Source organism: Achroia grisella, unplaced genomic scaffold (assembly GCF_030625045.1).
Source record: "Achroia grisella isolate CSIRO2021 unplaced genomic scaffold, CSIRO_AGI_Agris_v1 utg6672, whole genome shotgun sequence".
NCBI classification, from domain to species: Eukaryota; Metazoa; Arthropoda; class Insecta; order Lepidoptera; family Pyralidae; genus Achroia; species Achroia grisella.
Window position 1 is genome coordinate 230,887 of NW_026712987.1, and position 16,655 is coordinate 247,541.

At 35.7% G+C, this 16,655-nt stretch overlaps 1 protein-coding gene across 2 annotated transcripts; it reads right to left on the reverse strand.

Moving 5' to 3' along the window:
- Positions 1-460: 460 nt before the first annotated feature.
- Positions 461-14,094, reverse strand: LOC131849913 (uncharacterized). Of its 2 annotated transcripts, none has more exons than XM_059200043.1 (7): positions 13,970-14,094; positions 7,837-7,990; positions 7,103-7,266; positions 6,190-6,385; positions 4,131-4,303; positions 2,287-2,415; positions 461-1,297 (listed from the first exon to the last, which is right to left on the reverse strand). In XM_059200043.1, the coding sequence occupies exons 2-7, from the start codon at positions 7,985-7,987 to the stop codon at positions 1,097-1,099; spliced, it is 1,014 nt and encodes a 337-aa protein (XP_059056026.1). In that variant the 5' UTR covers positions 7,988-7,990; positions 13,970-14,094; the 3' UTR covers positions 461-1,096. The 2 variants fall into 2 exon arrangements, with proteins under 2 accessions (XP_059056026.1, XP_059056025.1); XM_059200042.1 differs by lacking the exon at positions 13,970-14,094 and adding an exon at positions 13,099-13,238.
- Between the last annotated feature and the right edge of the window lie 2,561 nt (positions 14,095-16,655).

Consider the following 16,655-nt stretch of genomic DNA (forward strand, 5'->3'; position numbering starts at 1 on the left):
TGGTCGCAGCAGGCCTTGTGACAGCTTCGCCATAGGAACCAATAAATATAGTGGGAATTGCACTCCAAACCCGCGGAAAGACTTTTCGAGCGTTTCTTAGTGTAGTGTCATGGTGAATGAAAAATATAATTGCAGTAAAATAAAAAAAAAGAGATGTGATTCTTTGTAATAATAATAACCTATTATTTATTAAATATATAATAGGTTATATAGGTAACTGAAGTCTACAAGTTAAGTAAATTATTAGTATAAAACAAAGTTTCTGTAGCTGTCTGTCCGCCACTATGTATGCTTAAATCTTTAAAACTACGCAACGGATTTTGAAGCGATTTTTTTAAATAGATAGAGTGATTCAAGAGGAATATTTATATGTATAATACATTTCCAACCGTGTGAAGCCGGGGCGAGTAGTTAATATCTAAACGGCTTAACTAAGTACAAATGAAAAACATTATCCCAAAACGACATTTTATTTAAAATAGACAAATGCATAAATCGACAAATAACTTGATCACTTGCGCTGTATTTTACATATGGAATACTCTATGACAATATAACAACAATGGCGGATCCAGGGGGTCGTGGGGGTCATGACCCCCCTGAGCCCAGGACTTAGGTGGACCACTAATTGAACATAATAATTTTATTTATATATTTTGTCACCATACAGATTTTATTAATATCTTTAAGTACAGTATTTACGTACATTAATAAAATATCTACTTTTTACTTGTGTCTATTGTGATCAAAATATAATTATAAGTTCTTGATTTGACCACGACTATGTGACCCCCTCCTGGCGCCAAAGCTGGATCCGCCTAGACTACTTGCATACAGTACATTCGAGTAAGCTACTCCAGTGTATTGTATGCAACTGGCAAATATTGCGCGCAAAAACTTAGTTGCTTCATTGTCTCTGGTTTCGTGTTTTGAACATGGCAACACCGCCTATAAGATAGGCTAAGATTTCTAGACCATACAGCCTATTTTAGGTAGATTGATCTTGTTTTTTTTTCTGGTTTGGCTCTGGCGATTTGTGTTGCCATTAGCCAATTGATCTTGTTTTTGCCGCCAATTTTGACAGGTTATCATTACATTATTCTTTTTTCTTTTTACTCGGCGACTCGCTGTCTCGGTCGCTAGCCCGCCGTTTCCTATCTCCATCTTGCTTCTCTTCCTTTGTCTCTGGCACGACTTTTTTTACGCGCGCCGCTTCTGGTGAATAAGCCCATAAAAGTAATTCTAGATGCTCGCTGGTAGGTTCATCTTTCTCGTTGAATAGTTTTGCGTCGGCGTGCTGAAATTTAACAATACTTCTTTTAACGAATGGTTGTTTTTTCTTTGTATGTATTATCTTGTATATCTTTTATTTTTATTATATCCTTTCAACCCACAAACTAAAAAGGGGATGTAGGGGTTGAACCCTTTTCAACCCCTTACCCTTTTTCCGTTTGGGTAGATGAAAGGTTGTATGGAATTTTTAAAGCTCGAAGCTTGAAACTTATTTATTGCGGTTGTTAATTAAATATAAATAAATATGACATTGAAAGATTGTAATAATTTCACCCCTAAGGGTGAAATAAAATAGGGGATGAAAGTTTGCATAGAAATTCGTCATTTTGAAGCTAGAACGATGAAACTTTTTTCTTTGTCTTTTTTTGGGTTAGATTCTTTATTTTGTCAAAGTTACTATTCCATGTAGTAGTCGCAGGCAGAGCTAGTCATCATTACATAGTATAAAACAAAGTCGCTGTCGCTGTCCGTACCTATGTATGCTTAAATCTTTAAAACCACGCAACGGATTTTGAAGCGGTTTTTTTTAATAGATAGAGTGATTCAAGAGGATGGTTTATATTTATAACACCCGTGCGAAGCCGGGGGGGTAGCTACAATTTATATATACACACTAGATTTTACCCGTGTTAATTTATCCCCTTAGGGGTGGAATTCATCAAAATCCTTTCTTAGGAGATGCCTACGTCATAGTAGCTTTATGTATGCAAAGTCTCAGCCCGATCGGTTTGAAATTGACAAAGTTTCATACTAACTTTCATCCCCTATTTTATCCCCTTCGGGTTAGAATTAATCAAAATCGTTTCTTAGCGGATGCCTACGTCATAACATCTACTTGCATGCCAAACTTCAGCCCGATCCGTCCAGTGGTTTGGGCTGTGCGTTGATAGATCACTATGTTAGGCACCTTTGAGTTATATGTATTTAAATTATAAACAAAGTTAGGGTTGACATACACTTGCTCAGTAATTATAAAAATTATTATTTATCTACCTTTTCCTTGAGTGTCTTCAGTGCAGCATTCCTTACGATATCCCACGTCTTACCCGTTTGTTCGTCTTGGACTGTTCTCAACCTCTTGTATTCACCATTCACGGACGAGTATGCAGCTATAAATGATCTCTGTAATAAATATTTTTTTTAATAATTGGAATTGGACCGACTGATTTAATCTTATTGTGTTTTTATATTTGAGCCTAAATAAATTAGTGCTGGTTGGTAGTTTGTATTCACACGTTTCGACTTGTAAAATGTGAACTTACAAGGATTGTTTAAAAGAGCAACACACAAGTTTCTTGCTTATTCTTATTGTGATGAGACAGCTTTCCGAATAAGCGGTAGATTTAAAAAAATGTTGACTATTCAAAAGTGCTTAAATTAAGTTTATTTGAATAAATGATTTTCTATTCTATTCTATTCTATTCTATTGGAAAAACGGTTTTTGGCCAACGTGATTGTATAAAAATAGAAATAGAAATAATCTTTATTCAAATAAACTCATTACGAGCACTTTTGAATAGTCATATTTTTATTCTACCACTCATTCGGAATGCAGATTCATCACTAGAAGAATGAGCAAGAAACTTGTATAAAATATGTGTATATGGTGACTTATGTTACGGCGGGCGATATTTGCGTTTTAAAAAATATATTTTATTTAATTAAAACAATAAAATTATCAAAGTACAAATGTATAATTATGTATAATGATCGAACAAAACTGTCCTAAATGCAACAATCAATTATGTAAGTTAGGTGTCGGTATTCTTGGTAGTTTGCTGTTCCCGGTAGCGGAGTCAGCTTATTGTGCCACACACAGCAATTTATATTATATATTTGTAACTGGTGTTATTGGGTGGGGAGAAAGAAGTGCACCCCGCCCAAAAGTAAGAGAGGGAAACGGCCCGCCTCACAGGCCCCAGGCCGTAGGAGTGGTGCAGAGGAGGGCATGGACACCTCCCCTCCCAGCAATCAAGGAGGCAGGGGCGGCCCAGGCCGCCCCTAGATCGCTACCGGGCCGGGGTGACGACCGCGGGGGCGGTCCCACCCCTCCACACTAGGCCCGAAGAAGTCGCGCGCATGTCCCCGCGCGCCTTCCCCAGGGAAGACGGGGGAAGTGGTGGGTTCCATAGGGAACCCGCAGAGATGGGGCCCGCTGTAGAGTGGGCCACCGCCGTCGGAGTCGCGGTTGAATGTTATCGATCCCGCGACTCCGGCATATGGCGTTGGGTGAGGGACATCTTGGAGTTTTTAGTGAGTAGGAGTCTCACAGTACCCGCGGGCTTCCCCCGGGCCGGCGGGTCTCCATGAGGGATTTTCTCCAAGTAAAAAAAAAAAAAATGGTAACTGGTGTTAGTCGATTTTTTAAATAATCTTTTTATGTAACTGGAATTGGCGAACAGGCTTTTGGCCCACTTGATGGTTTGTGGTAACAGTCGTTTATATACATGAACGTGAATTAACAATTTGAAGACCGCGTTGAAAAATCTTATTTCTCACATTTTTTTAATTGTTAACTAGCTGTATTATCTGTACTGTAACTGTAACTAGCGGAATTTAACTTTATTTTTCTAAAATAAAAATAGCCTAAGTTACTCTTTATTACATCAGCTACCTGCCAAAAAAAGTCTCGTCAAAATCGGTCCAGCCATTTCAGAGATTATCCGAAGCAAACAGACAGACAGACAGACAGACAGAATTATAAAAAATGTTATTTTGGTGTATGTACCGTATTTATATTCATATGCATGTAGTAAAAAACGGTTATATCAATATTACAAACAGACACTCCAATTTTATTTATATGTATAGAGTAAGATATTAAAAAAACCACGTACCTGTTGTTCAGTTACGTTCTCGCCAGCAGATTTAACAGCTGTCCGGACAATGCCCAGGCTTACATACGGGTTGTTCTGTTTACTCAGGTGCAAAGTGTCAAAATCGTCCAAAAATTTCTCGAATATGGATATTGCCTCTTTGATATTGGATAGCTTGGTTTCGTCGCGTGTACCTGCGTGGGATTCAAATTAAAAAATCATTCATGTAGGACATTTTAGCCGCTTATGAAACGGAAGAAACGGTAAGGCATGAAGCCTTACGATTCTTAAGGACAATTGACTTTAAGGAGTTGTTCTGTTTACTCAGATGCAAAGTGTCAAAATCGTCCAAAAACTTCTCGAATATGGTATTGCCTCTTTGATAGCTTGGTTTCGTCGCGTGTACCTGCGTGGGATTCAAATTAAAAAATTATAAATGTAGGGCATTTTAACCGCTTATGAAACGGTAAGGTATGAAGCCTTGCATAGTATAAAACAAAGTCGCTACACAGCGACTTTGTTTTATACTATGCAACGATTTGAATCTTTCTTTTTCTTTTGGATAGGATAAGGCAACTAAAAGTCAATTGTCCTTAAGAACGGTAAGGCTTCATGCCTTACCGTTTCATAAGGGGTTAAAATGTCTATATTTTTTTATTGGGTTGTTTGGGCTATTGTCAGGTGCTAAGACCTGTAACACTGCGACCTATATAGATCTAAAACAACAAAAACCCAAGCTTGTCTTTTTTCCACAAAAAAGAACCCCTTTAACCTATCTCCAACTTTTCGAAATGCATCTGTCCCGGTTTCTGACCATCTCGATCTTCTAGGTTTAACAATATCATCCAACCTAAATTTGGGGGCATATATTGAATCTAGAGCTAAAACGGCATCAAAAAAACTGGGCGTCCTCTCAAGGGTTAGGAGATACTTCACGCCTGGACAGCTTTTAACGCTATACCAAGCACAGGTCCGATCTTGCATGGAGTATTGTTCCCACTTATGGGATGGATTCGCTCAGTACCAACTTGACGCTCTAGACGCAATCGACAGACGAGCAAGGAGACTTATCGGGGACGAATCACTTGTAGCTAAGAGGCTTCAAAGTCTTAATCACCGACGTAAAGTAGCTTGTCTATCGGTGCTCTATAGGCTCCATTTTGGCGAATGTGCTCAAGAACTGCACAACCTCATTCCTCCAGCACCGTTCCATCAACGTACAACAAGACGTGGAGAGCGGCTCCACCCCTACACTATTGACATCCCAGCTGCTCGAACTAACCGTTTTGCATCATCTTTCCTTATGCGAGCAGCTAAGGAGTGGAACTCTCTACCAGCGTCTATTTTTCCTGCCTCTTACAACATTGGGTCTTTTAAGTCAAGAGTGAATAGGTATTATTTGAGCTTGCGTGTAACAGCTTAGACCACATCATCACTTAACATCAGGTGAGATTGCGGTCAAACGCGCTCAAATTATGATATAAAAAAAAAATCTATTGTGCTCCCCCTTTTTCAAAGTTCGCTACCTAGACCCGTCAGGGACAAGAATTGAAGGATATTCTTAGGAGCGATGGTTTTTATCTCCTCAGGATAGTGTATACTTTCCAAAGGAGATATTTCGTTTATACATGAGTGGGCTACAACCACACAGGGTGTGTAGTGGCGTTTCCTCTTCTGTTTGGCAAAATCTGGCAGATTGATGTTAAGCTAAGGTCTAATCGCCATGTTAAGCACATGCTTGCAGTGTCCACTGCAGGTATTGCCATATTCGTTTCATTTCATTCACTTCATTTTGACGACTTCGATGGTCTAGCGGTCTAGCACACCGCTTTACGTCCGATGGTCGCGGGTTCGATTCCTCGCACGGCACAAACATTTGTATTCATGAGTATGATTGTTTGTATCGGTCTGGATGTTTTCTATGTATAATATGTATTTACGAAAAAAAATGATCTATGTATTTGTATCAGTTATCTAGTACCCGTAACACAAGCTTTAGCTAGCTTAACATGGGACTAGATGGCGCTGTGTGAATTGTCCTGAGATTATTATTATTATTATTATATTATTTACGACTTACATGTGAGAACTCTCTTCGCCCTCCCAATCAGTCCCTTCACAGCTAACTTCTGGTAATCAGGGTCTCTCCCCTCCAATTCCTTTAAGGTACCATCTGCAGTATCCCTATCCTTGAAGCCGAGACCAGGAACGGTGTCTGCTGGCACATCCTTCTTCTCTTTCGGTTTTTCTTCCATCTCTTCATCAGATTCCGAGTCCTGGAAACGTAACGATACTCATTTATAATGTGTAAAGCATTTTTTAACATTTATTTTAGCGATGTACTGTATGAGGAGACGTGACTCATTAAGAGAGAAACTCAAAGAGGCAAATATTCTCACCGTTGCTTCTCAATTTATATATTCAAATATGTTCATAAAAATCTTCACTTATTATAAAAAAACATTCATAATATTAAAATTAGAATTAAAGACAAACTTGCTGTCCCCAAGCATCGTTTAGAAAAAGTCAATAGGTCTTTTATGGGAATGAGTATAAAAATTTACAATAACATACTAAAGAATATACTGGAATTACCCTTAAATATATTCAAAACATCTGTTAAATCATATTTACTGAGCAAAGCCTATTACTCACTAAACGATTACTTGAATGACGAGCGTGCATGGCAATAGTTGTTCATGCACGGGATTGTCATTTAATGTTAGACATAGACACCTATATAAATATACATTGTAAATAAACTGGTTTTAAACAAAAAAAGTAATTCAATTGAGTTTCTTGCCAGTTCTTCTCAATTGAATCTATATACTGAACTGGACGGTAGAGAAAAATTATAATATAAAAAAATTTACGTTCATAAGCGGCTAAAATGTCCTACATGAATAAATGATTCTTGAATGTTATTAATATACTACTGTATTTCCATATTGTTTACCATTTTCTAATAGATGACTCATCAGTACAATACTTGCCTTATCATCTCCATTTTTCTCTTCCGTCTCTTTTTTATTCGATTCCGCCTTCTCTTCCTTCTTCTCAGTCTTCTTTTCTTTGTTCTTGTCTAAGTCTGCGAGCCAATTCTCGAACACTTCCATTGCTTCTTTTATATTCTTTATTTTGTCTTCTGCCTTCGTCACTGCAATGTAAGAATGCATTTCAACGTTCAATTTAATTTATTAAATATAATAGTAATATTTCACAATAATTAACACAGTACTTACTCAATACTAATAAATAAATAAAATGATTGGAAAAAGTCAATAGGTCTTTTATGGGAATAGATATAAAAATTTACAATAAGATACCAAAAGATAGACTGGAATTACCGTTAAATAAATTCAAAACATCTGTTAAATCATATTTACTGAGCAAGGCCTATTACTCACTAAACGATTACTTGAATGACGAGCGTGCATGGCAATAGTTGTTCATGCACGGGATTTTCATTTAATGTTAGACATAGACACCTATATAAATATACATTGTATATAAACTTCTCAGGAGCTATGGTTTTGTACCGTCAGGATATAGAGTGTACTTTCCAAAGGAGATATTTCATTTAAGCATGAGTGGGCTATCACCACATAGGATGTGTAGTGGCGTGTCTTCTTTAGATTCGCAAAATTTGCAGATTATTACTGTGCACATGCCTAGATTTGTCTATAAACTAACAAAATTTGCCTAAATAAAGGAACAAAATACTGACTGGAGAGCACCCGTTTCGCTCGCCCCAGCAAACCACGCACGGTCAATCTTCGGTAGTTCATTTCATGCTGTTCTAGAAGTTTCAGTGTCTCTTCAGCTTTAGCTTTGTCTTTGAATCCGAAGCCGGTTTCTTCTTTGTCATCTTTGCCCATTGTCTGTAACAATTAACAATATAATATATTCTATATATATATATATATATATATATATATATATATATATATATATATAACTCAAAGGTGACTGACATAGTGATCTATCAACGCACAGTCCAAACCACTGGACGGATCTGGCTGAAATTTGGCATGCCGGTAAATGTTATGACGTAGGCATCCGCTAAGAAAGGATTATGGTCCGAAATTAAAAAAATAAAATAAAAAAAAATCCGATCCGATTTGTCATTCGTAATAATGGCGCGAAATCTAAATGTTATTATTTTTTTAACGGTGACGTCATAAGGTCAAGTGTGTCACGCACTAAATGTGATCAGTTGCCATGTCGTTTACGTAATACACCAAGCTCGCATGTTTATTTTTTTAATCACTTAATTTTTTAGGTTATTAGAAGCCTAGTCTGATTAAAGTATTCATAACATTAAACTAGATTGAAAGACAAACTTGCTGTTTCTATGTATCGTTTAGAAAAGTCAATGGGTCTTTTATGGGAACGGGGATAACTAAGAAATTGTAATAATATATTAACACCGCGGTACGTTTGCGCGGGAAAATAAAAACAAAATGGCTTCTCTAGCAGCCATACTAATTCTCTTGTGCTATACTATTTTTTTTTATGGATTATGATGGTACGGTGTACCCGCCTGCGCTAACGGTTTACGCTGGCCCTTCCCCCCCCCCCCTCCCTGAGATTATTGAAAAATGTTTCAATGTAAGTTTATTTGAATAAATGATTTCGTATTCTATTCTAGTATTATTAGAGAGGGGATTGTTAGTAATGTGGACTCTTGACCCCATTGCTATCAATGTACCATGTCAGGTTGACCTCCACGCGGTTCCCCCTGGAAGCCATCATGATAAATTACAGGTGAATTTGTCACGATGGGCTAACTGACCTGACATGCTCATATTATCCTCTGGTGCCCCGCCAGCGTAAACCGTTAGCACAAGAGGGTGTATAATTTCATTATCACAAAAAAAAGTATTATTAGAGAAGTAAAATGATTTTTTTTTCTTGTTCCCTCTTAAACAAACATTTATATACATTATTATTAATATATAAATATGTATAAACATACAACATACTCAAAGGGAAACATTATAATGTAAAACTTGACGTTCATATGTCAGTGGCTTATTAATAATAATAATAATAATCTTAGGACAATTCACACAGCGCCATCTAGACCCAAGTTAAGGTAGCTAAAGCTTGTGTTATGGGTACTAGATAACTGATACAAATACATAGATATTTTTTTTTTGTAAATACATACATATTATATAATAGAAAACACCCAGACCGATACAAACAATCATACTCATGAATACAAATGTTTGTGCCGTGCGAGGAATCGAACCCGTGACCATCGGTCGTAAAGCGGTGTACTAGACCGCTGGACCACCGAGGTCGTCCAATTATTATAACGTACATATTGATTTTATTTAAAATGTACTTGAATAGCCTTGGTTTTCCTTTAATAGATAAATATATAAATAAGCGGCTAAAATGTCCTACATGAATAAATGATTTTTGAATTTGAATTTGGGAAGAGGCAATAATGGGCCGCCTCGCTGTAAAGCGATTTCTTCCAGGCAACTTGAGTATGGAGAGAAGTTACTGACTTAAGTCTGGTCGAGGTGTATCAATAATAAATAGTAAGAAGTGATATAAAATAACTACATATATATACAAATTACATATTTTGACTACACACATCATTACATATAAAACAAAGTCGCTGTCGCTGTCTGTCCGTCCCTATGTACGCTTAAATCTTTAAAACTACGCAACGGATTTTGAAGAGGTTATTTTTAATAGATAGAGTGATGCAAGCGGAAGGTTTATATGTGTAACTAGCTTTTGCCCGCGGCTTCGCTCGCGTTAATTTATCCCTTTAGGGGTGGAATTTATCAAAATCCTTTCTTAGGGGATGCCTAAGTCATAACATCTACCTGCATGCCAAATTTCAGCCCGATCCGTCCAGTGGTTTGGGCTGTGCGTTGATAGATCACTATGTGTCACCTTTGAGTTATATATATTTAGATACCTGTACATCCGGGCGAAGCCGGGGCGACTAGCTTATATAATTATATATATATACATACACATATATAGACAAATTACATACAACTACGATATGAAGTAACTTAACGCTAAATAATTGCTAAAAATGATACCGGTACACGAATACTGAAGTGTCTCAACCTTGCCATAAGAATAAATTATGTAAATACACACGTTATGGTGACATCATTCTGTTTACTGTATGCATACCTCATAAACTATCCACTACTTTAGAATAATTAAAAAAAAATGGGCACTGTTCTGAGGAATTGTTCAACATGATGCCTACACCTACCATTCACCGCTCGCCATCGACAGGGAATTCATCCCCACACGCTAGATCCTAATTTTACTACGACTATCATAGTATGGACATGTAATGCGTAGGAATGAGGATAATATTTTAAGGAAGGTGTTACATATGAATGTGGATGGTTATAAGAGCAGAGGAAAGCCGAAAAAGAGATGGATGGACTGTGTGAAAGATGATATGGTAAGAAAGGAAGTAAATAACGCGATGACTGCGAACAGGGATGAATGGAAGAGAAAAATATATTACGACGACCACAAATAAATGGGATAAGGAAGAAGCAGATGATGACGCTAGAACCTAATGTTACGTTTACATTCAGCTGCTTCCCCTGCCACTCGCGCTGCCGGAAATATTGCCGCGTCAGCGTTGACGCGAGTGAGTGTCGTTTACACTCAGCCCTCATACTTATTTACCGGGCGACTCTTCGTTACCTTAACACAACGGGCGACAACTGAGCGAGAGGGCTGAATGTAAACACACGCTGCCACTCGCGCTGCCAGTCCTTTGACTCGCGCACGAAAAACGGACAATCGAGGGAGCGCCGGGCAGCGCGAGTGGCAGCGGCAATGGCATGGGAAGTATCGCGCTGGTCACTTCCCTGCCCACTCGGGCTGAGTGTAAATGGTCTTAAGTGGTTTCGGACAGTGCGGTTTCAAACGAGCTTCCTCCTACGTACTCTTACATTGTGGACGGGCCGCTACCACATATATAATAAATAAATAACCCTGGACAATTAACACAGCGCCATCTAGTCCCACGGTAAGCAGAGCTTGTGTTATGGGTACTAGACAACTGATATAAATAAATAAATAACCCTGGACAATTAACACAGCGCCATCTAGTCCCACGGTAAGCAGAGCTTGTGTTATGAGTACTAGACAACTGATATAAATAAATAAATAACCCTGGACAATTAACACAGCGCCATCTAGTCCCACGGTAAGCAGAGCTTGTGTTATGGGTACTAGACAACTGATATAAATAAATAAATAACCCTGGACAATTAACACAGCGCCATCTAGTCCCACGGTAAGCAGAGCTTGTGTTATGGGTACTAGACAACTGATATAAATAAATAAATAACCCTGGACAATTAACACAGCGCCATCTAGTCCCACGGTAAGCAGAGCTTGTGTTATGAGTACTAGACAACTGATATAAATAAATAAATAACCCTGGACAATTAACACAGCGCCATCTAGTCCCACGGTAAGCAGAGCTTGTGTTATGGGTACTAGACAACTGATATAAATAAATAAATAACCCTGGACAATTAACACAGCGCCATCTAGTCCCACGGTAAGCAGAGCTTGTGTTATGGGTACTAGACAACTGATATAAATAAATAAATAACCCTGGACAATTAACACAGCGCCATCTAGTCCCACGGTAAGCAGAGCTTGTGTTATGAGTACTAGACAACTGATATAAATAAATAAATAACCCTGGACAATTAACACAGCGCCATCTAGTTCCACGGTAAGCAGAGCTTGTGTTATGAGTACTAGACCACTGCTGTAAATACTTAGTTTTTTTTATAAATACATATATGATACACGTAGATAGAAAACTCCCAGACCGATAGAAACAAAAATAATTCAAAGTCGAAATTTCTTTATTCATGTAGGTCTATTACAGACTCTTATGATATGTCAAATCTACCGTCAGTTCGGAATGATTTCGAGATGAGAAGAACTGACAAGAAACTCAGCTCGTATTCTTTTCAAATAAATGTTGTACATGTTTACAATAATACAGATTCATTTAAATTCAAATTTGTGAGAACAGAATGACCACCAGCATATGATATTGCAAAAACAAAACAGAAAATCTAATCAGTGTTCGCAAACTGAACAGACCAGTCCCCACAAGCAGCACCCGTTCACGAGTATGACGTATGAGCCAGCCATCATTGCACTCAACCATATTAGAGGGAGCACATCGACCCGGCCCATCGCAAACAAGTTTGAACTTATGGATACAAATGTTTGCACTGTGCGAGGAATCGAACCCGCGACCATAGGAAGTAAGGCGATGCTAAACCGCTTGACCACCGGGGTCGTACGATATAAAGATGATAGAAAATGATGTCATAGTTAGCACATGTATTTAACTGTAATGTGACCGGTTAACCTTGCCTCACGACACCGCTATACCGACCGACATCCTATACATTTATATATTTATACTAGCTGTACTCGCGACTTCGTCCGCGTGGAATTTAACTTTCATTTTCTAAAATAAAAGTAGCCTAATTTACTCCTCATTACATCAGCTACCTGTCAATAAAAGTCCCATCAAAATCGGTGCAGCCATTTCAGAGATTAGCCGGAACAAACAGACAGACAAACTAAAATTGTAAAATTGTTATTTTGGTGTACATACGTACCGTATTTATTCATATGCATGTAGTAAAAACGGTTATTACAATATTACAAACAGACACTACAATTTTATTTAAATATACTAGTTATATTTAAATAAAATTGTAGTGTACTCGCCACGGCTTCGCACGGGTGTACATGTATTATATATATAAACTTTCCTCTTGAATCACTCTATCTATTTAAAAAAAAAACGTTTCAAAATCCGTTACGTAATTTTAAAGATTTAAGCATACATAGGGACGGACAGACAACGACTTTGTTTTATGCTATGTAATGGTATATATAGATACACCGACACACGAGCTCCTGCTTCTAATATACTTACTATGTTGATAAGCAAATTGACTGGAGGTCCAGCAAACAACATATAGACTGGTTATCACAAACACAAAATCTAAGTAAATAAGATAAACGCGAAATTTAAGATAATTACGGCATGTTCGTACATTTTATTCATTATTCAATATCATAAACTAAATAGTATAAATATTACGTGACAAAATCCCGTTATTTTTTTAATTTTTTATGTAAATAATGATGCGTCAAATTAAAAAATATGAAATTTATACATGCAAATATGGCTGTATGGGCGCAGTTCCCTTTGCTATTCCTTTGAAGGATAAACAGAACAGTAAAAAAAAGTAAGTCTTTTTTTTCTCTATTACGCAGACGGCAAAGGAATTTGTAATTTCTCAAATAACGGTTATAATATAAAACACATCTAGAATATAAAAATTATGTTTTATATTACTCGTATCACAAACAAACGATTCCATTTCAATAAACGTAAGGAATTATTATTTACCTACAGAAAACGTTTCAATAAATAAAATCAATTTATTTATTGAAAGAATTTACTTATCCTATTGTTGTATTTATAAGCTATATTACCGTAAAGTTTAATCAAAATACGTTCAGTAGTTTTTTCGTGAAAGAGTAACAAACATCCATTCATCCATCTATTCATTCATAGTCGCAAACTTATAAAAACTCGCGTTTATAATAACTACGATTCAACTAGTTATTGCAAAAAATTAAATTGTTAGATTTCTCGATTCATTTTTAAAATCGGTTTGTATTCCACGTACGTACACAGCTATATCAAACAGCTTTTTTTTATTTTAAAAAAAAATCTGTAAAGGTAAATACTTTTTTATATCGATTAAGGCAAAAGACTATATATTTATAATACTTACATTATATTTAAGGTATTCCCAAAATAAATATTACACTAAATCACAGTTTAATTTTACGTAAAATAAGTACTTGACGATCACTGACCGGTGTAGTTTGGCTATACTGATTCAAATGAAAACGCGAGGCGGGAATAATTTGATTTTACACGGATAAATTAAATGGCATCATAACAAAACGGAGAGTGTGTTAGTGTTGCCAGAATAATCTTGATTGAATGTACACATGTATTTGATAATAGTGGTTGATAATGATATTTACTTAAATATTCAATACTTCACAAAATTTATATCTCAAGTGTTTACAATTAGTATATTTAGATTAGTATGAACCCTATGTTCACTTGTCCAGGCACGCAAATGTAACAAATTATTAATACTTAGCATTTATTTAAACTTATAATTGTTATATATTTGTTGATATAATAAATAAATAAAACAAAAATAAAAAGCCCTTATTGCTATACTAAATTACATTTGGTTAATATTATTATCGATAAACGGTACAACAATAAAGTGACAGCGGTGTTAGAGAGGTTGAAGAGTAATCGTCTATCATGATATGGACATGTAATGCGTAGGAACGAGGATAATATTTTAAGAAAGGTGTTACATATGAATGTGGATGGTTATAAGGGCATAGGAAGGCCGAAAAAGAAATGGATGGACTGTGTGAAAGATGATGTGGTAAGAAAGGAAGTAAGTAACGAGATGACTGCGACCAGGAATGAATGGAAGCGAAAAACATATTACGCCGACCCCAAATAAATGGGATAAGGAAGAAGCAGATGATGATGATGATGATGATGAAACGGTACAGCTTGTCTTCCGACATAGGCCTCCTCTAAAGATTTCCATTCTGTCCTGTACTTTGCTTTACGAGTCCATATTGGACCGGCTGTTTTCCTGATATCATCTTCCCATATTACTTTCGGTCTACCTCTATTTCTTTTACCGTCTCGTGGATACCATTCTGTTATTATTCTGGTCCATTTCTCTTATAATGTGACCTATCCAAATATTTGTTGATATACTTATTGTAATAAAACATTCATATAAGTATTGCATAAAATCTAAAGCTTCTCGTTTATCGGTTACAGTATAATAGATACTGTTTATTAAATAGTAATTCTTTTAGATATTTTATAAATAGATTATCCTAACTGAAAAGTATTTATAGAAATTAGAAGTTGTTTAAATATTTTTATATATTACACTAAATGGTTACTGTAATATAATTTGAGACTTCTGGTCTCAAATTATATTACAGTATAATGTGTATTATTTTTTTTACAATAAAACACATATAGCTAACTACTATAAAATAATAATAATAAGTTTATTGTGCAAATAAAAAAACAGTTACAAAAATGGACTTAACTACATAAGTTTCTATACACAGGTACCTACCTATATAAAAATAAATAATATAGAACAAAGCTTGTAATCTATTAGTAATGGAAAGGAAGCAACCAAATAATGTGAGCATCTTAGATAGTTTATTACATATTTAGTCACAGAATTTCTTAAATGACAAACATATATGGCAGTAGTTGTTCATCCACGGGATTTTCATTTAATATTAGACATAGAGACTTATATAAATATACATTGTAAATAAATTAGCCAAAAAGAAAGAAAATATCTTAAGTTTTTTGCCAGTTCCTCTCAATTGAAACTATGCACTGAATTGGACGGTAGGAAAAAATATTAATTAAAAAGACTTAACGTTCATAAGTGGCAAAAATGTACTACAATAATAAATTTGAATTAAAAAAAGCTTATAAGAAGAAAAACCTGCATTAGTATTTCACTATTGATCTCGAGTAATACCCATTGTTATTTTAACATGTTTAAAAAATTACATAATTCGTATTAAGTTCTACACTGGCAACTTTAATGACCTATTAAATTTGGCGGTATAATACGAGAAGATATTAAATCGACAAAAATAAAGGCGTGACGTAATATCATTTCGACACAAGGTCATGTTTATTTCTTTTAGTGACATCACCGTAACGAAAACGGGAGTTTGTGACCTTCGGATATCTTCCTACTTTAAAAATTATGTGTCAGGATTCAGCAGCGATTTATAGAGCTCAGCGAATAAAAATAAACATTACTACGTAGGAATTAAGATAAACTTTACTTCATTCTATGATGAGTCTTTGTAGAGTTTTAAATTCAGTTATGCTTTTCGCAACTGCAACTGTCAAATACTACACATATACATTTGCCAAACTTCATACTGTTTTTAATAAATAATATATTGCAACAGCGTTTCATAATTAAACCTCTTTCTATTAAGAAACTAAACTGAAACTAAATAAATATCAAATTCTGATGTATACAGAGAATCATTACATGAACCCCAAATAAGAAAGAAGCAGATAAGGATTTTGTTTATTTATTATTATTTATTGCACTATTACAATAATATATATATACAAAAGAAAACAATATTTATAATTAGTACGGTCATATTACACCAAACCCAAATAAATGGGGTAAGGAAGATGTAGATTATGATTTCAGTCACAGAGATTTTTCATTTATCACATTAGGCTTATAAGGCTTTACATCCAGAGACATAACACTGCAAAATTTAAAAAAATCTTCATAATTTGTTGGCAACACTATTAAACTGTCAATCATTCATTTTTCATTTCATTCATTTAAATTCATTCAA

Coding starts and splice junctions, on each gene's coding strand:
- LOC131849913 (XM_059200042.1), bottom strand. CDS start 13,140: ATGTTGTTTGCTGGACCTCCAGTCAATTTGCTTATCAACATA. Junction 7,267..7,836: donor AGCGAAACGGGTGCTCTCCA/GTCAGTATTTTG, acceptor CTTACATTGCAG/TGACGAAGGCAGAAGACAAA. Junction 1,298..2,286: donor TGAAGACACTCAAGGAAAAG/GTAGATAAATAA, acceptor GTTAAATTTCAG/CACGCCGACGCAAAACTATT.